Source organism: Gallus gallus, chromosome 19, assembly GCF_016699485.2.
Source record: "Gallus gallus isolate bGalGal1 chromosome 19, bGalGal1.mat.broiler.GRCg7b, whole genome shotgun sequence".
NCBI classification, from domain to species: domain Eukaryota; kingdom Metazoa; phylum Chordata; class Aves; order Galliformes; family Phasianidae; genus Gallus; species Gallus gallus.
This window is the reverse complement of record NC_052550.1, coordinates 9,205,929-9,225,820: the sequence shown is the minus strand read 5'-3', so window position 1 is coordinate 9,225,820 and position 19,892 is coordinate 9,205,929. Positions and strand designations below refer to the sequence as shown.

The 19,892-nt window shown below is 50.4% G+C and overlaps 2 protein-coding genes and 1 long non-coding RNA gene across 12 annotated transcripts in view; 1 reads left to right on the top strand and 2 right to left on the bottom strand.

Moving 5' to 3' along the window:
* Positions 1-4,377, bottom strand: part of CUEDC1 (CUE domain containing 1) — a 16,244-nt gene extending 11,867 nt beyond the window's left edge. For 2 of the 4 annotated variants that reach the window (XM_046902767.1, XM_015296188.4), the window contains exons 1-2: positions 4,292-4,377; positions 547-615 (exon numbers count right to left, since the gene is read on the bottom strand). The gene's annotated coding sequence lies outside the window, so the exon portion shown is untranslated. Of the gene's footprint in view, positions 1-546; positions 616-2,839; positions 2,924-4,291 lie in introns of those variants that run through there. The other 2 variants (XM_046902768.1, XM_040650551.2) reach the window with 1 other exon arrangement.
* Positions 4,297-9,416, top strand: LOC124417318. Its single transcript, XR_006931855.1, has 2 exons — positions 4,297-7,401; positions 7,529-9,416. It is a non-coding gene; the product is annotated as an uncharacterized LOC124417318 (long non-coding RNA).
* VEZF1 (vascular endothelial zinc finger 1) overlaps positions 8,785-19,892 on the bottom strand; it is a 22,955-nt gene continuing 11,847 nt past the window's right edge. For 3 of the 7 annotated variants that reach the window (XM_040650099.2, XM_046902416.1, XM_040650097.2), the window contains 6 exons: positions 16,494-17,212; positions 15,944-16,007; positions 14,796-14,979; positions 13,769-13,984; positions 11,575-11,619; positions 8,785-11,236 (listed from right to left, as the gene is read on the bottom strand). In XM_040650099.2, coding sequence (XP_040506033.1) covers positions 10,809-11,236; positions 11,575-11,619; positions 13,769-13,984; positions 14,796-14,979; positions 15,944-16,007; positions 16,494-16,909 — 1,353 coding nt within the window. In that variant the 5' untranslated portion in view covers positions 16,910-17,212 and the 3' untranslated portion in view covers positions 8,785-10,808. Of the gene's footprint in view, positions 11,237-11,574; positions 11,620-13,768; positions 13,985-14,795; positions 14,980-15,943; positions 16,008-16,493; positions 17,213-19,892 lie in introns of those variants that run through there. The other 4 variants (NM_001037827.2, XM_040650098.2, XM_015295801.4 and 1 more) reach the window with 4 other exon arrangements.

The following is a 19,892-nucleotide window of genomic DNA, read 5'->3' as shown; positions in this document are numbered from 1 at the left end:
ATTTGACGTGGGAATGATACGGATCCAAAAGCCAGGACAGTGCCCGGAGAAGTGTTCGGCCCTTCCCAGGGTCGCTCAGCTCCAGCTGCCAGTGGCACACAGACCATGTGCTCCAGCAGCACACTCTGCCCGGCCGCCAAACTAGGGCGCACTCCTCCTCCAAGCCCAGTCTCACTTCTACTTTGTTATTTTTAAGTTTGCATAATTAATACACGCACAGCTCCGTCGCTGCACTGTCCCAGTTGCTTTGGGCTCATCTGACAGCTGCAATTATCAGCCAGGGAGGCTAAAAGTAGCGAGGATTTTATAAGCAGTGGTTTAGGACAAGCTAGAACGCTCCATCAGCACAAGAGGATTAGTGTGGCACCGCAGCTGTGCTGTCCGTCTGTCTGCCCCCAGCGGGGCTGTGAGCCCTCACGGCACCCCAGAGCTCCACATCCCCTCTCCAACAGCACTCTCATTCTTTCCCAAGTACAGGGAGCCTCCAATTGTCCCCATGGGATGTCCCCGTGCCCCATCCCCACCAGCGAGCCCCCACTCCAGTACCTTGCAGCACTCCTGCCAAGCTCCGGACCTCCTGCGCACGCTGTCCTCGTGCCAGAGCTCCACTGCCGCCTGGAAACAGGGAGGGAGAGAAAAACACTGTTAGAATGGACTCCGTAACTGAGTCAAACGCTAAGATCAGCTCAGGGCTGGAACATCACCGTGAGTGAGCCACAGGTGTGCCCTGCTCCATTTTCTGTAGACAATCTGCCCTTTTTCCCCTACTACACTTCTAGTGCCACATGGATGAAGGTGAGGGTAGGGATGGACGAGATATCAGGAGAAGGAAGAAATGCCACCTCTGGGATCTGGAGATCATTTTCCAGCAACTCAATGGAACGGGGCTGGGAGGAAACACAGGGTGCCAGAGAGACATGGGAGTGCAGTCAGGCACCCATGGGGCATGGCACAGCACTGGGTGAACTCTTCCATGGCAATGGAAGCAGCTCCGTTTGTGTAAAACACCTCCAGATGCTGACAAAATCCACCCGGTCTGGAGTCAGACAGGAGAGCGGTACCGTCTGCAGCTGGATGCACTGCAGGATTGTCACCAGTGCCAATGAGGGCAGCTCCCAGGGTCAGTCCCACAGATGCCAAAACCTCCATGGTGCTGCCCCAGCGGCTCCCAGCCCAGCAGTGTGACAGGGCTATGGAGCAGCCCAGGTGGGAGTGGCAGCTCCACAGAGCACCCTTCCCATGCACCCTGCCCACAGAGGGGACATGGCAGCACGGCGCTGGGAAGCCACCAGGGCTTCTCCCTTCCTGCTGGCTTGGATTTTAAGACACTTGTTTGTTTGTTTGTCGCTGGGCAACCAAGAGAGGATGGAAAAAAAAAAAAAAAATCGATATCACATTGTCACCTATGAGTCACTGCTCCCAGCTGGCTGAAACGCCCCATTCTTCCCCCAAGATGCTGCGGAAGCCTTGGGGAAAGGGGAGAAGAGCCCGAGGTGCCCCACGGCCACCAGCACTACCCCCAGACCTGTGCCCCATCCTCCTCCTGGTGCCCACAGGCAGGGACACCGGCTAGTGGCCCCGGGATGATTTTCCAGGGCCTTGAAGGCAGTGAAGGAATTTGCATTCATATTTGCATTTCCTAATTGCGCCTCCGGGTTTCCTGGGACAGCGGCCGGGTTTGGTTTCCATGGCAGGTTTTGTGCGGGCTGGGAGAACCGAGGAGGGCACAAAGGAGCCACAATGGGCCTGCCACTCACCAGCATCAAAGGCAGCACCGGGGAGGGGGCACCACCACATCCCCCCCGGCACTGCCAGCGCCAGACCACAGAGCCCTGGAGTGGGCAGTGCTTGGAGGACAGCAGTGGCTGTGGCACTGCTCACAGCTGCTTGGGACGTTGGTTTCTGTTTTTTTTAAAGGTTGATGGTTTCAAGGAAAGGCTCTGCAGGGCCCCCTGGCACCTCTTAGCCCATTCCCAAAATGAGAAGTTAATCAAAAGCCTTGTTTTAACATTTTCCAGTTGAAAAGCCAGTGCGTTTTGGTGGTTAATACGTGCGTCAGGGACAGCTAACAGCACGGATGTTCAAAAGAGGCTTTAAAAAAAAAGCAGTTTGAAATTTAAACAAAGTGTCTCAACTGACCAGATCCCAAGTTTCTCGAGTTACACCACACCAAATGAATGGCTGAATAAATAAATTGTTGGTTGACCTCCTGTCCTGCCTGTACGTGGAACTCGGCCCAGCAGCAGCCGTCCTCACACCAGCAGCAGCTCAGGGCCCACACCCGCATGGAGCAGCAGGTGGGGTAGGGGCGAGGGGGGTTTGCTCTGGTAGTGCTTGAGTGTTGCAGTCCTGCAGATCCACAGGCCTGAGCACAGCACAGCTTGGCAGAGCACAGCAGCCCCACTCCTGGTCCCAGGGAGCAGCCAGAGGGAAAGGGCAGGAGCAGCCCCACAGCATGCCGTGGTTGACAGTCCCTCAGCAGAAAATCCAGGGGCAAGGACTAGTTTGGAGCAGAGTTTGGTGATGCCTTTTTTTCTTTTAAGTTCCCCTTGACAGTTGCCATTTGATCACTCTGTTCTTACAGGTTTTTACCCCTCATGCCACAGGCACCAACAAAAGCCACAGCCAGATCACACGCCCCAGAACCTGACAAACCTAACCCACAGATGCCTGAGATGATGGAATAGAAAGGCTCTGAGCTCCACGTAACAGGCAAACCAGGACAAACAGCCACCAAGAGCCGCCTGAGCCGCAGCATTGCCACTCATGCCCACAAACGCCCATTGATATTGACAGCGCACACAACCCAAGGCGGAAGGCAGCAGCCCACAACTCTCACCCTGAGACTTTGTCCTCGTGGCAACAAACCAAGCATCAGCCACCTTCCAGCTCTCCTCCTGGCCTTCCCTGTCCAAACAGGGCTGTCTGCCACACACAGCATCCCTGTTATCTTTACTTGCACAACGCGCTTTGGTGCGGGTTGATAAGCGCTCGCTATCACTGGGGGACGCCACACACCGCTGCACGCCCCCACCAGCCCTGCGAAGGAAACCCCCTCTCCGTGACACCGCAGGTCCAGCTGGGTGCTGGTGTGTGGGTGAGGGGCTGTTCAAGATGAGCGAGATGGAGGAGGCAAGGAGCAGAAGCCTTCTCTGGGTGCCACGTGCCCCTGGGCACCCCCAGCAGGCATCCCTAAACAGAGGGTCAGTCCAGGACAGCTGGGCTTCCTCACAGATACTGTCACCCCCATGTTTATTTTCAGTGGCAGCAGCGGGAGGAGGTGTGAGGAGGAGGTGCGACTGCTGCTTTCTTAAAAATAATAAAAAGGAATCTTCCAAACTGCCTGAGGAGGCTGACAACGCTCCAGTGCCTCTTTGAAGTGGTGATTTCCAGGGGCGAGGCAGCTCTCGCTCTTCTCTGTTGCTGTTTGCTAATGATAACTTCACGGGGAGCCCCGGGAGCACACGGAGCCCCAGAAACCTCCGTCCCCGCCCAGATGGGCAGCTCGGCATTCAGCCCGAGGGCCACAAGCAGCTCCAAGACCACCGGCGCCTCGGTGCTCGCGGGGCCTGACACACCTCCTGCGTTAAGATCTTCGATCCGACCCCACCGGGTCGTCCGGGGTTGCAGCATCGCTCTGTTAATAGGGAGCAGGGCCACGGGATGGCGTCCCGGCACGGGGCCGCCAGAGCCCGCAGGACAGCACCGGGGCACGGCCGCAGGGCAGGCACCCCACGCAGGGGCAGCACCGCAGGCCACCCGGCCGCGATGGGCAGGGCCCGCCGTCCCGCGGACAGAGGCGCTTCGCCCCGCTGTACCGCACCCCGAAGGGCTCTCCCGTGGCGGGACGGCCTCGCCGAAGATGCCCGAGGGGCGCAGCCCGGCAACGGGACAGCCGCTCCGAGCAGCGAGCAGCCGGGGCCCGGCCGCGGAGCCGGCCGCTGGAAGGAGGCTCTTCCCGGGGCCGGGCCGCCGCCGGAGCCCCCGCGGCTTCACCCCGCGCTGGGCCGTGCCCGCCGCTCTCCTCCCCGCGGCCCGGCTCCGGCCGGCCGCCCCCGAGAAGCCGTGCCCAGGCCCCGCGGACGCCGAACCGGCGGCCCCGTCCCCCGCCCCCCGCGGGCTCGGCCGAGCCGGGGGCAGCGGGCGGGCCCCTCCTCGGAGCCGCGGACCCTCCCGCTCCCGCCCGGCCCCGCCGCGGCCCGCACAGGCCGGGAAGCACCGCCCGCCCCGCTCGGCCCGACCACGGCGCACAAAGAGCCGAGCCCGGCCCGGCCCGGTCCGCCCCCCTTACCGGCGCTGCGGGGGCGGCGGCAGGCACGGACCACGCCGGGAACCATGGAAAAGCGCCGGGACGGGAGACGGACGTGGCTGGCGGGCGGGCGGGGGCGGGGGCGTTCGCCGTGCCCGGCAGCTGGGGGCGGCGCGGCGGGGCCGGGGCCGGGGCGGCTCGGGGGGGGCGCGGGGCCTAGCGGCGGCCGGGCCGAAATGCAGCCGGGGCCCTCGGGACCCCTTCACCCCCGCGGGCACGGGACCGCCCCCCGCTGCAGAGCCTCGCGGCCCGTTCTGCCCGCCCGAGGCGTCGAGGGCGCAGCACCGCCCGGTCCGCGCAGGCCTCGGGGTGGGCCCGGCCCCGCTGCGGCCCTGCGGTCTGCGCGCGGGCTGCCAGCCCCAGTGGTGTTCTCGGGCTGTTCTGTATGCGGAGGGCCCGGGTCACGGCTTCCAGGCCGGAGTACCCCCACGAAGACGAGACGGCGCTCCCGCCCCAAGGGCTGCACATGAGATACGGATTATAACAAAGCATCACTTCAACCACAAATAGAAAGCAGCCGCCTCCGGGATCCATTGCTACAGCATCTGACAGCTTGCAGCCATACCACATAACAGCTTAGGACAGGAAGCGATCTCCTCTTACAAATTACAGGAGTGAATTTACATAGGGCAAACACTTCCCGTTTTGCAGAGACCAGAGCGAGACCGCGAACAGCAGTGGCTGAGCACCTCGCAGCTCTCCAAACCCTTCCCGACGCGCTGGTGTTTCCCAACGGGAGGAAAGCTGTGCCTCCCACGGCACCCGCCAGGGTCAGGGTCAGCCGGACCAGCAGGGAGCGCGGCTGCGGTGCTGGACCCTAGCATGCGTTTGGGATGCTCCAAGGATCTCGTAGCTCAGCCCTCTGTGCAGAGGTTTTTTCCCCACTCAGTCATTTCATCCACGTCTGGCAGCTCAGCAATCCTTTGCATGGGTACAAATCTGCAAGGCTTTGACAGGGAACACACACAGCAGTGAGAGCAAAAACATTAGAGGCAAATCTTTGGCTTTCAGTGAGTACAAGTACATATGCCACAACATTTGCCTTCCCAACGTTAAATACAGATCGGTGCATCCTCGGTGCCTTGCAGCAAGCTTTGTGACTGAAATATCGGTTTTGAATCCAGCCTTGCTTCAGAGGAAACAGGCGATCAAATTTCTTTACTGTCCCTTGATGCAGATCCTTGCTGCAAATGGCACTAGCAAGGAAGAAGAAATGGGAAAAGAAATGCACAGCTATTAAGAAATAAAATAGTTTAATTCAGCCGGTCTCAACTAAATTGATAATTCCCTGGGGAAAACAAAACTGTCATGGAAAGCACAGAACATAAGTTTTTCTTTGACAGTTGGCAATAACAGCCTTGTGAAAAGGTGAGTGAACATTTCTGCCTTTTCTGAAAAACAAAAGGTTCCATATGTACTGAAAGTCCCCTCTGTCGTTTTTACTGGTTGGGTTAATTTTGGAGGTCAGGACAGCAGAGGTCTGTGCTCTGATGCGAGCTAGTGTCATACCCACGTTGAAATGTTTTACAGATGAAGAAGCATCTGTAAAGGAAAACCCAGGGCTTCTCGGAATGGTTCAAATTAGCCCATAATCCCAGAGAACCAAAAAAAAACACCCTATTATTATTTTGAAGAACATGAGCCCATCTTTCCCAGCAGCCTGACTTGGGCTTAAGAGAGAAGCAAGCAGAGACAATCCAAGAACTCTCAGCCAGCCGCAGCGTGATGGGGGAGCTGGCTGGACAGCACAGCACAGCTGAGTTTTTCTTAGCACTGAAATACTTTTTCCAAACCAATACCAAAAAAGGTTTGTTTCTAGGTCAAGACCTCAGCACTAAATTTTAACCAGGAGTTGACAGTCAAGTTTTAACACAGCCGTAAAATGGATTCACAGTAGAAGCTCAGGCATTCTTTTTCTAATTAGAAAACAGTCCCCGAGCCTCGTGCATTTAAAGGTGAAAGCTATTTTTGACATAAAAGTTAGCACGTAGTTCCTGTGTCACCCTTCAGTTGCTGTTCTGGAAGCTGTGAGTGAGAGATCAAGGATAAGCAGCAAGCATAAACACGATGCACTGAATAACAGGCAGAAAGGGACTTGGTTTAAGTTTTCCTCTGCCTGACAATAATGCGAGGGGACGGCTTATTTTTACACTTACTATTTATCCTAAGCAGCACTGGTTAGAAGGTCCACATAAACACACAGAAACAGATCTGAAAGACATTTACAAATGTGAAGTGCTTTTAATAGCTGCCTTTTGAAATGCTGTTAAATCTGACTGTGAGATGGGTGGCGTAAGGCACCAGGGAAGCAAGGCAGTGTGCAGGAGGACTCTGCACTGAACAACTGGTCCGCCCTTCAAGGACTCAGCTCCCATATGGGGACCATGGGCAGTAGGGTTAAAAACAAACGGAATGTGTGACGCTTTCAGAAACCTGGCTGTCCTTTCCGTGTTAATTTTCCTTCTTTATTTGGTGAGAATCTAACAGCTCTGTTTTCAGCATTTTCAAAATATGTCTTGGTGACCATTTCTAAAATAAAAGTCAGTGAGGAGCGAACAGAAATACAAAGGCTTACTGGCACTGCTAATGCCATGCGCTGATCCCCCGGAGGCTCTGCCCCTTTATGTAACATGGATTGTTTCAGCTAACACGGCTTATTGCTCTTCGGTGTTTTTCTTTAAACACAGACATTAGAAACCTCCTTCTGACACTGACACCCTTCTTCTGACCCTCGTTGTAGGAGGGGAAAAATGCAATGGGAAACAAAATTTCACTTGTGCTATAACACATACGTGTTTTTCTCCCTTGCCTGTCATCTACCTTTGAAGGGAAAAAAGTCACCAATTTACATCACTCAGGTGCAGCTCCCCAATGGCAAGACACAGGAGGCCACCCCCCACCTCTCCTCAGCCCAAACACCCCCTGACGGCCGTGGACGCTCCAAGCAAAGAAGAGACAGCCTCGGGAAGGCCACTGTCACGGCCTGACGGCAGCTTTGGCAGCCGTGCTGCAGTACTTACTTCCTGCTGGCCCACCTCCCCGGAAGCATCCAGCCAGCACCACGGCGTCACCGCAGCTCTCCGTGCGCAGAGGTGAGTTTTCGTGTCACTGAGCTGACTGCTCTGCCCTTCCGCAGCACAAATCCTTCCAAAGCAAAATTCGGTTTTGTAAAACTACCGGTCAGTGCTAAGCTGTCGCCCTAACACCGAATCTTATCAGAACGTCAGGAGAAAAAAAGAAATCAGAACCCTCTGGAACCACTTGCAATCGGAGACCTGAATGGACTCGACGTGAAAACCAACTCAAACCAACAGAAGCCATCTGCTTCCCTGGGCGTTGGACGAGATCCAGCTTAAAAGTTTCCGTGAAATAAACTAGGCTAAGTGCATCAGCTGCACAGAAACCCTCGGTGCAACGGGAGCATCTGTTCTTCACGTCTACGGTTTGCTGAGAGCCTTCATTTCCCATGGCCGAGGGGACACGAGTCGCCACACCAATCGCAGGCGCTGCTGTGGCCACGCGTGCCTCCCACCCGTGCCGGCCTCGCTGCCGGCGGCGCTGCGGATGAGCCGTTGTCACAAGGCAGCGTGCACAGGGCACAAACCACCCAGCCAGGCAGCTTCGCTTGGTCGGAAAACAGCTTAACGTATTTTGTATGATGGCATTACGAGTGAAATTGATGTCTGCGTTGAGACAGCTGAGGAGCACACCTCGGAACCATTTATGCACAGTACAAAGCAAATGTTTACCCAAGTACGAATGAAACAGGTTGACAATTAGCTAATGCGGCTTTGTGGACATAAACCAGGTACATTTGAGCAGAACCAACATAAAATAAAAAGGAAACAGCCCTTTTCCTATCCAGTGCTAAGAGCACCGCGGTGAGTGGTCGGGGAAGTCTGGTACGCTGAAAAATTTCCGTGCCAGTGTTTAATGTGTTTATTCTACTGCTACTCTGCCGGGATAAAAATAACACCAGCAGGGCACGCTGGCGGGACGATGGATCCCCTGTCAATACTACAGTAATTGACAACATACAATTAAGTCTCACACCTGTTTATTGTAAGTAATTCATAGATAACCACTTCTCGTACACATTTTCACATTGGCTTTTAATGCTTTTGTTTTTCAAGCTCAGGGACACCCAAACTTCAGCTAAGGGTCATCTCTGCAGTTTACCCAGCTCCAGAATGCCATACCTACTACGTAAAACTGGTGCAAGTTGGTATCACTGCGGTGGGTAACAGAGATGGCTTGGAAACTACACAACCCAACATGCAACGCCCACCAGCACGGGCTGCTCTACGCTAAGGGAGGAAGGTTTTTTGCTGGGGTGCATTCAACTCACATGCCTCATGTTGGCCGTACCAGCCTAAGTCATGCAGCTGTCTGCACGCAACGCTCTACACAGTGCAAAAACGAAGACGTCTATACATCTGGAGTAAGAACAGTGGTAACAAAGTCATAGCTACATATTCTTCTCTACATTTTTGTTTATTGAGACAAACTAATTAAAAGGCACAAACATAGGGCATATGTTTACATGGACATTATAACAAACATATACATTAAAAGTGTAGGAATGTGTTTCCTTTCTGCTAAACAGAAAGTTCCTAAGCTTTTATATATACAAAAGTTGTACAATTTGATGTCCTAAAGTACAAAAGATCATTTATAAAATTATTTTACACTAAGCTCTTTTTTTTTTGTTTTTGTTTTACTATGTAGTCCAAGCCCCTAGAACAGTTTCACGTAATGATACAGATACCTGTCACCTGACCCAGAAGTCTGGCAATCACTGCTTGTACTGACACGGCAGGGTAGGAACGGAAGCAGTCCATTTTGACTAGTCAGTCCTGCTAGCACTCTGTGAAAATGCGCACACGCTAATCTCCATAGCTTTCAGCTTCATTAAAATAAAAACATCTCAACTCATTATTATTTGTTTTTTTAATGTAGAGTCTTGGTTTTAGGGTGGGGGTTTTTTTTGTTTTTTTTTTTAAACAAAGTTTTAAAAATGTGAATATGTGACATGATAGTCTAAAAAGTATATCTGTTTCCCTAGATTTTGCTTTCTACGTTATGTACAGATAAACAGGTTAAGAAATAAAAAGCACATGTAGCTTAAACATGTGTGACCATTTGTAGGGTAGTTCTGGGCTAGACAGTTCAGGCCGTCACCCCAGAACTCCCACAAATTGATAGAAATGTGTTAACACAATAGAAGAATAACGTAAAAATGATGATGTTTGCAAATATTTACAAAGTTGAACAGATTTGCACAACACTTGATTAAGAAATAGGGGAGAAATTAAAAGACGCTCTCTGCTTGTCCTGAAGGGGCATCCTACCTAGTTAGTGGTTAGAATAAAAACTGTATACAATTTAATATAAGACAAAACTTCTAGTGAACAACTAACACGTCTGTCCCCTGCTGTAACACCAGCAGGTTCTGATTGGGAGGCAGAGGGCATAAAAATCACACCCAGTGCCTCCAGAATCTTCCAGCTTAAAGCAATGTTTCTTAAGTTTCAAAGCACTCCTTTTGCTCCTAGGTAAGAGTCCCATAGGGGTCTGACTGCTCAGAGACCATGCTTACATACATTTCGACTCCTCTTCTGTCAGCCACGGCTGTTTCTCACCAAACAATAACAGTTTGTTTTTTTAAAAATGTTGACTACAATGCTATATTCCCTTAGGGTAATATGTTGGGTAATATTTACATCTCCAAATATCAGGTCACAATCCCTATTATATGTTGAAGTTAGAATGATAAGTTATCATATGCTTTGCATATCAGAGCTGGTATCACCTTTCCCATAGGGAATGCTGCCTGAAATTATCATATTCCCAAAGGTAAAATGCATATTTCATCCAAAATGCATTTTTTAAATGACAACATTGTAATTCATTTACTCATTAAAAAAAAAAAAAAAAGAAACCAAAACCAAAAACAAAACAAAACAAAAATACCATCAACACAGACAAAGATTCTACACTAGCCCAAAAAAACGGACCTAAGGACTGGCAAGTTACAATTAGCCATCTGCCCTCTTAAAGATACAAAGGGGGTCTTTGCTAGTGTTTAGATTAAAATAATTGTCTAAGTTATTCGGGGGATAAAACATAAAACTGGTTTTTAATGACTTCCTTAAAAAAAAACAACAAAAAACCTCTGGCAAATACGTATCTGCTCTAATTGTCATCAGTCAGCTAAAAGGTACAACTCACGTTAATGAAGTGCTCCAGTGAAACTCAAGATTGAACCACACGAGCCAAATCAACAGGGGAAGATGCTACTACGCTCTCTGACGGTGCGTTACCACGGTGCCTTACATTGAATTTATTATTAACTTAAAAAAAAAAAGGGGAGGGGTGGGGCGGGGAAGGGGAAAAACAAAAAACAAACAAAACCAAAACAAAACAAGCAAACAAACCCCAAAAAAGAACTGCTGGTAAGGATTCCATTTTAATCCTTTTAATACTGTTGAGAAATTCTTTACCAGGGAGGAGACGTGGGCAAGGCCTGGGGCAGGAAAGGCATGCTCTCTACTGGTCTCATTGCTATATTTAAGGGACCAGCTAACGTCATCGGTGTGGGGAGGTTCATGGGAGACGTGATAGTGACTGGGTGTGCTATATTCACTGGAGCGGTTACTGGGGTGGGAAGATTGACTGGTGTGGTGAGCGTTAATGGAGATGTCATGGATAATGGACTTGTTATAGTTACAGGATGCCCTAGGTTCATCGGACTGGATATATTAACTGCACTTGATACATTTACTGGACTTCTCATGCTCATTGCGGCTGCCACTGTGACTGGGTTTGTGATAGTCCCAGAAGCCACAGAGGACGTTATATTGAATGGAGTAGTAAGAGTCACAGGCGTAGTAGCAGCAGTGGAGGTTTGGCACAAGTTAGCAGCTTCTAAAAATGAGACATAAAGAGACAAAAAGTTTTTAACACATAAAAAACCATGGACGAGATCTAAAAACAAAAACAGAAACAAAAATCAAACAGGCACAAAGGTACAAATTCTGGAATCATTTTCTGTTAGGAATTATTGTTAAGTTAAATCTGTTAACATTCCATAGCCTACAAGAAATACAAACTCTCATGCACTTCATTCGAATTCCGCATTTTTTCCCGGGAAATCAAACGAGGTTTTGTTATAAAGAGGGTTTCGATGTTCATAAAAGCAGTATCGTACAATCAAAAAATCCTCCCGAGAGGAACGTTATAAATAGAGGAGAGAGTGTACATACCGAATGGTACGTACTCTATAGCCTTCTCAAAGGTGAACTGACATTCTGTGAAGGTTTTAAAAAGTCGTTATTAGGGACTGATAAGCACAGCTCATTGCAATATTTACCTGCTTACTTCACACTTCATTATTTCTACTAAGCTGTTCCACCGACTGAGCGACCTCCAAGGCTCCCCAGTCCGGACAGCCTCCAACCCCACCGCCTCCTCAGCTCTCACACAAAGCTACCGCCCCGCACCGAGCTCTGCGTTACTCTGTTCTGCAGCAAGCAGGAATTAAGCGCCAGACAAGGAAGAGCCAGCAGGCCCGTGCCCGCTGCTGGGCACTGCGGGCTGCAGCGCGGGGATCGCTGGGCATCAGCACCACCTGCCGGCTGCCCACACTAGGAGGCTCCAAAAACAGAAGCGGGCTGATGGCCGTGGGTGAAGGAAGGGGGTGGCTGCTAGAGAAACCGACAAAAATATATTCTAGGTCAAGGTTACAGCACGTCTAAGTCGTGTCTTATTCCACATTTGTAGGGTAGGACACCAAGCTCAGTCTACACCCACGTGTCAGGAGGGAAGCCAGGAGCAAAGAGTCCACTCTTGCCACTCGGGCAATACAAATGTACCAAGACAGAGTTAACTTTGAAAGCAACATTAGCCCCATTCAAGGGTTACTGTTGGTTCTTCAAAGTCCATATCTAGGAGGGGTGGGAGGGAAGGGAAAGAGTAAAAAAATAAATAAATAAAGTCGCGAAGATAAAATAGTGTTAGACTAAAAAAAATCCCATACATTGTAAAGCCGACACAACAGGTGGCACCAGCGCAGGAGAACCGGCATGAGAAGAGCAGCACACAGGCATGGCACTGACACTGGCTGGCCTAGCTTCGCCCTCCAAGCGCAGTAACACACAGACAGCCCACCCACGTCCCTTCCCCACTCAGTTAATTAAACAACTATCACCCATCCCACAGCATTTCTCCCCGCCCCCCTCCCTCACCCCCCAGTCTGTCCAAAAGCAGACTCTGTTACAGCACACACATAATGGCAATAAGAAAAGGAGGGAAGAGGAAACAGGAACAGGCAGAAAAAAGGTTACTCAGGTTTTCTAAACCCAGCACCCCTTTGCTTTATCCACTTAGTGGCCTGATCATATTTAATGTCTGCTCTTGCTACATTTTAACATGAACCAGCTGTTTCTAAACTGTCAAATCATAGGACTCAGTTCAATTGGAATAACAGTGAAGGAGAAAGGAGCTAGCAGCCTAATACACAAATATGACCTAGAAAAGAAAGAAGAAACTGAAAGGAAGTTTAGGACAAAAAGGAAAAAAAAAAGTGAGTTGAGAACATTTATTGCTAAAAACAGCCAGAGGAAAGCAGTAAGTGGTCACTAAGAATTTTTTCTAAAACATGTAATCTACAAGAGTCAATGACAGGCATTAGAAAGCAAACTGTTGCAAAAAGAATAAGCTAGCAGTAGCAGGAAGCTTTAAACTATTGTACACCAAACAAGACACTAAGCTGAAGCAATCTATTCTCTACAAAGCTGATGCGCTGACCAACAAAAGGAAGCTATTCAACTTTGGTGACAGTAGGACAGGCACGTGTAAGCTGGGTGCTAGCAAGAATGAAAAGCACTTTCACATATTAGTTAATTTTGTAATTAAAAGAAAAAGAGATGGAAGAGTAAGTTCCACAAGTTTCAGAAAACTTCATGCAATACAATCAAGTTATAGATAAAGTGAATTGAATAAGTCAGGAGAGAAAGGCTGGAAGGGACACAGAAAGCATTCACATGCAAGCTGGTGATGACGCAAAGATGGAGGTGTTGTATGTGTGTATATATATACATATAAATATATATGTGCACACAAGTTAACAACTGGTAAACATACATAAACACAGCTCAAAACCACATGCAAGTCAAAAAACACACTCTTGCCTTGGAGCAGATACAAACATCCTTTTATAATTGATGACTGCCACATACACATTGAAGCACAGAGACCAACGGGAAGTAAGCAATAAAGAGATCCTTTACGAGCTTAATTTTGGTGATGATATCCCTCCTGCTCATTTTTAGCCATACCTTCTAACTTTTGAGAATGACATTTTCAACTACCACTCTTTTCTGACTCCTTAAACTCCCCATATCACCATAAACTCAATGATCTTATAAAACCAAGATGGTAAGTATTGTTCCATTTTACCTTTCTTCCTTGCTTTGACGGCCTCTTCCCACAATCTCAAGGTCTCTACCTGCTTTCCAGGCCAACTTGTTACATGCTGCTGCTGCTGCTGCTGCTGCTGTTGTTGTTGCTGTTGCTGCTGCTGCTGTTGCTGTTGTTGCTGTTGTTGTTGCTGCTGCTGCTGCTGCTGTTGCTGCTGCTGCTGCTTCTGATTGCTGGTCTCTTCACTCATGCATGCTATGCCAATTAAGTAAGAACACAAATTCACCTTGAAAATTTACTCTGTTTTCTGCTGAGATGACAAAGGTTTCTTCCAAAAAGAGCGTGGAATCTCGCAGGATTCCAGGAGCAAAAAATCACAGAGGTGCTTAAAACCATGTAATTAATTCCGCATTTTATACAACTACTTTTCCAATGTTTAAAACAAAATGCAAATCAGGAACATCTGCTTTCTCTGCCAAAAACAAACCTCCTTTCTCATTATTTTATTTGTATTTTAGAAAGACTGAAATAAAAGCCCACGGCGAGTCTCTAGAACTCAAAAGCTGGTTAGCAGATCCCACTTTTTTTAAACCTCAGGTCCATTTTTTTCCTAAAGGCCTTTTTACTTTTTCTTCCAAGCATGACTCCAAATGTTCAGTTTACCTTTACATCACAGAACAGCACGTTACTTCCCCCTGGCCACATTACAGCTCATCATTTCCACCTCTACCAACTGCTGTAAATGCCTCAGACGAACTGGCTTAGCACTGCTCAAATGGCTTACAAAGCCAGAGCTGTAACCCTACACCTCGAAAAATATGTCACATCCAAATTTCCAAGCTCAACAATCAGGCATTTTAGACATTCCCAGCAGCACAGTCTAGCAGCAAACCAATTCCACATATGCCAATTTCTTGAGCTACAGAAGAACCTGTTATGAAATATCTATTTTTAATAGGTGCGAATACCCACAGAGATGGGTATGTTCTTGCATTTTAATGTAATCAAAGGCAATTCCCTTTGCAAACACATTGGTATTAGAAATGCTTTTAAAACGTTCACCTACTTTTATTGATGCCTTGTTTACAGGTATTACAGTTGATACTTTGGCTCTGCCCGTGTGTCTTTAAGTGGCTGGTGATATATGCTGCACTCAGAAGTTTACCACAGATATTACACGATACCTTTCCTTCATGGCGCACCATGTGTGTCCGCAGTCTGTCTTTGGTGGCAAAGGCAGCAGTGCACGTCTATATGAAGGACAACAGTTAGACTCAAAGTGCAGACAGTATCGTTACAGTATGAATTGCATGCCCACTGCAAACCTGTTCCACTTTCTAGGTGCAAAGGTGTCATAGGCATACTGACTACCTCGAGTTTTGCCTATATGTATAGAGAGACCAAAATCAAACTGCTGAGCAGAGCTCAGCGTTACCCGGGAGCTTCGTGGATGTTGGCTTCAGAGATCACTAGGACAAAGACTGTACTCTCAACTACCTGCGCTGTCCTAAAGTAGTGGGATGCCTTATCTAACAAAGCAAGTGGTGGCTTACAAAAACCCACCCACAACAGGCACCGTTGGTACCTGATACCATTTTACTGTACAAAGCAGAAGTGTTCGATTACTTCTGTCTCCAACCAAATCAGAAGAGGGAAACAAAACCTCTTCCTAAAGCCATTCTTTTTACACAAAACTTTCATATATATGATGAGTCACTAAAACACAGGTTGGAACATGCAGTATATTCCAAGCAAAACAGTTAATTGTTCAAAGGTATTCAGGTTATTTCTCTTACACCAAGTCATCAACTCAAGGCAACGTGCTTTCACGTTCCAGCAAAACAACACATCCAGAATCAACGACTCCAGAGCATTTTTAAGGGATATACTGAGAAACACACTGCACACGTGACTGCAGTAACAAGCGCTGAGCTGAGGACACTGTTACAATCCTGCTGCTAAGCTAAGCGCACCATGAAACAACTCTGTTGTTCTCCAGGAAAGCAAGAAGCCTCTCATCTTCCTGTGGGAGCAGCCCCTGCAGCCTTTCAAACTGCTGCCACGCAGCTGCTAAGTGGTGCAGATGAGACTTTATTCCCAAACTTGCATTCCACAGAAAAGTCCCAGAGCAAATGTGGTTCTGCAACGATTACTCCCCTGAGATTCTAACCATACAGTGATATATTGTTCTTAATAAATAATGGTAGCCCTTACTTGGCATTTGAAGGGTCTCTCTGTTGAATGAACATGTTTAACGTGACAGCTTAAATGATCAGGCCTGCAAAAAGAGAGGAAGAGAAAAGAAAACACGTACTGTTACAAATACATAGCAATGACACCTTGGCTAACAGCGCTGAGCAGCGCTCTGCCGGCCCTCTGCAGCCCACAGCCCCCTGCCTACACACTGACTGCTAGCTGGAGTAACGCAGAGGAGCCACAGCCGGCAGTGTAAAACTTAGCTCTTCTCACACACCTGGGAAGGGCAGCACCTCATGTAAAGGTGACACACCGACAGCCCTATGGCACGCCTTGCAGAGAGGCAGGGCAAGAGCCTGCCGTGCCCGATGGCCACAAGTGGACTGCCAGCAGCACCAACGTGTCCAGGTTGAGGAAACCATTCCAAAACACTGCCGCTAAAAGCGACTGCTCGCTGCCCTCCTGTGCCCCGGAGCTGAGCACGGCTCTTTATCCCCTCGCCCATCTCCACCCCTCTCTACGACAGCTTAACCCCTCTTGGTTATGAAAAGCCAATACTTGAGCTCGCCTGGGATTTTCTACATGGTACCTCGAGAAGCCTTTTCCACAAACACCACAGGTGTACGGTTTCGTGATGCCACCCTCGTGAGACCTCACGTGGTAGGTCATGCGATCCTTTCTCTTGAAGCGCTGATTGCAAATCGGACATTCGAAGGGCTTTTCATCCGAGTGGGACAGCTTGTGCCGGTTGAGGTGGTACACGTCCCTGAAGGCCTTCCCGCACATCTCGCAGGCGTGGTTCTTCTTGACGGGCTTGCTGGGCTTCTTCACCGTCTGCGTCACTGCCATGGCCGTGGCACCGGCGCTGCTGCTGGGGTTGGTGGCGGAGGAAGACGTAGTGACCGTGGACAGGATGCCCGCGATGGTGGACACCAAGGAGCTTCGGCTGTTGTCACCGGCGATGGTGGAGATAAGGGGCACCATTGTGGTGGGAGTTTTCTTTGGCCGTGACACCAATTTTATCCCCGTGTGGCAGGACTCGTGGCGCCTCAAATGGTAGCTGTCCCTGAAAGCCTTGCTGCAGTAAGTGCACACAAAGGAGGTTTTAGGTTTTTCCTTTTTAATCCCAACAATAGCATCCTTTAATGTTTCTGGTGCGGGTTGAGGTTTCTGCGTTATCGGTAAGGGCAGAATCGGCTTCTGATCGGGTGGCTCTACCGCAGAGCTCAGGAGAGGCAACAGGCTGTTCGGCGCTGCCTGCTGTTGGTGATGGGACGCTTCGTGTGCCTAAAACCAAACAGTCACACTTAAGTTCCCGGGAGGGACGCTCCCCCCGACACGGTGAGAACATTTACACACTACAGGAAAGCAAACGTTAGACCGAAGGCCATCGAAGTGCCAACTGGAGACGGTTACGTAAGTTTGGTTTCCAGCAGGGTAACTCACACGCGCTTCGAATGCACACGCAGCGCAGTGTGCGGTGAGTAAGTGCAGCAAGGCACACACCGTACAATCAAATCATTATTAAGTTTCCGGAGGGCAACATTTCTTATGGAAAACAACGAGGCGCCCGTCAGATCTTTTACTGCCGTATCGCTTGATCTTTACATGGCAGATAACTCGTTTTACTAACGATCGTATCAGGTGCCCCAGCAGGACTATCTTTGGAGCTTCTGAGCGCACCGTCGGAGTTGCAAAATCCCGCCCCACCTTCCCACTTGCACCCAGCTCACTGCACGCCGGGGCTTCGGCTGCAGCTGCCCGGAGCTGAGCTGAGATAACCCATCTTGTTCAAACAACGCGTTCATACCAGCGTGTGAGCACTGCAACCAGAGCAACCCAGCCCGGAGCTGCACCGCTGCACTCGGCAGCACCCGCACGCTGCCCAACGCCCCGCACAGCAGGGAACTATCAGGGACTGGAGACTGCAGAGCACGGGCAGCGGAAGAGCTCGAGGCTGATTGGAAGCAGCGCCCAATGACCGAGAGGGACAGAAGGGCTGGGAGAAGCTCTGGGAAGGCAGAGGGGCACCGGCACTGTGCCACGGCAGGCAGCCCTCAGCTGAGCAGCAGCCCCTGCGCAGAGTGCTGTTCATTCTAAGGCAGAAAACACCAACATCAAACCTCACCCATCAGATGGGGACAAAGCCTGAGCAGATACAAATTTAAAGTGGTTTAGAAACCACACAGAGCAATTCAGCCTAATGGAGCATTAAAATAAATCACTCCAGCACCTTAAGCCAGTTTAAGCGCATCTGTATTCAAGATGCATCTCGGCCTCATCAGAGCAGTTTCAGATCAGCCTGGGCATTAGTGCAGTTTGCCTGGTGTGAAGGCAAGCCTGGGGAACTCGCACGGTGTGAGCTCAGTGCCACGGCCCTCCAGGGCTCCATCCCTACAGCTTTCTTCCCAAAGCAATGCGCGATGCTTTCACGACTCGAGGCTGGGCACTGCAGCCCCCATGCATCTGCTTTTGTTTGGCTGCGGACGGACAGCTTTACAAAGCACAGCCTAGCTAATGCTCTCAGTACACAAACCAAACTCACGGTGCCCTCACAAGAAGGCAGTGTTTCTAGAAGCACACCGTGCACCTCTTGGGGAACCCCTCGTGGGGAACCCCTCACAGGCAGCACTTCCCAGCAGCAGCTGTCAGCCCCGCACACCCCCGCTCTGCTCCCTGCTCCGCTCACACCTCGCACCGCGGGGCCGACGGCCTTTGGATAAAAGCCATCAGTGGACACAAACACCGAGCCACGTGGGAAGGAATACGTGCTCTGTAACACTCCGAGCCTATCTGACAGGAAAATAGTTCGCGGGTTCGGTATGATAACAGGAGAGCAAAGTCGCAGGAGCTGTTAGGAGCCAGCACAGCCCTGCGGCCGTGAGGAGCGCGGGACGCACCGGGTGCCCGCATGTCACCGCTGCAGCACCAACAGCAGCGGCAGGGCTGTGTGCAGAAGGGACCATCACAGAGCAGAGCACGGGGCTGTCCTGCTGGCCGTGCTGCCAAACCAGCACCACACGCGTCCTCCTCACCACACAGCTCCTGCAGAGCCAAGCAGCAGCCGGGAACTTCCACCACAGCTGTGCGATGGGACACTTCCATTGCATTAAAAGAGATAGGAACAACACGCACCGAAAGCACAATATTAAGCAAGCTGTGTACTTGAATACAATTTTAATTTGGAGAAGAAAAAAAACGAAACAACTGACACATTTTACAGCCGACTTTAAATAAGCATTCAACAATGTTGTTAACGGCAGCAGGAGACACTTAAGAGCACCTAAGGATAGCTCCCGAGATACGGTTTCAAAGGCAGAGCTAACAGATCGGATAATAGGAGCCCAAATCCTTTGGACCGGGTTCAAATTCGCTCAGTTTATGGTTATTTTTAAGCCTTACAATATCATAAGCACTCAGAGACACCGAGGCACTCCTTCCCACCAAGGGACACGGTCGCTGGCCACAGACCAATGTATATTCATAAGGCTGCGTGCTGCGGGGCCGCCGCTTACGTAAGGGCTGACGGCCGGCTGAGCAGCGGTGCTTCATTCCACGCAGCCCCGGGCACACAGCACTGCCCCCCAGCACTGACCCCTCACAGCACTGACCCCCACGGCACTGCCCCCCAGCACTGCCCCCCTCGCTCACCCTCAGGGCCTTCCTAAAAGGAGCGGTTTGTACCCCGCTGCTCGGAAGGGACGCAGCACCTGCTGCACAGAGGCCTCTCACACGGCTGCGCTGCGCTGGCACGGAGCGCTTCGCTCTCCCTGGCGTTAGCAGCACGTCAGCACTGCTGCTCCGACTGCCTGGGACGGCTCTGGGGCAGAACAGCCCCGTTCTATCAGGAAATCCTCCTTTCCGGGGGGACAGCAAACAAACAATCTGCGACGGAGGGCTGCAAGACGCGGCACTGCGAACTTCCAGCGCCAGAGGCGAAGAGATTTTTGCGCTCAAGCCTTAATGT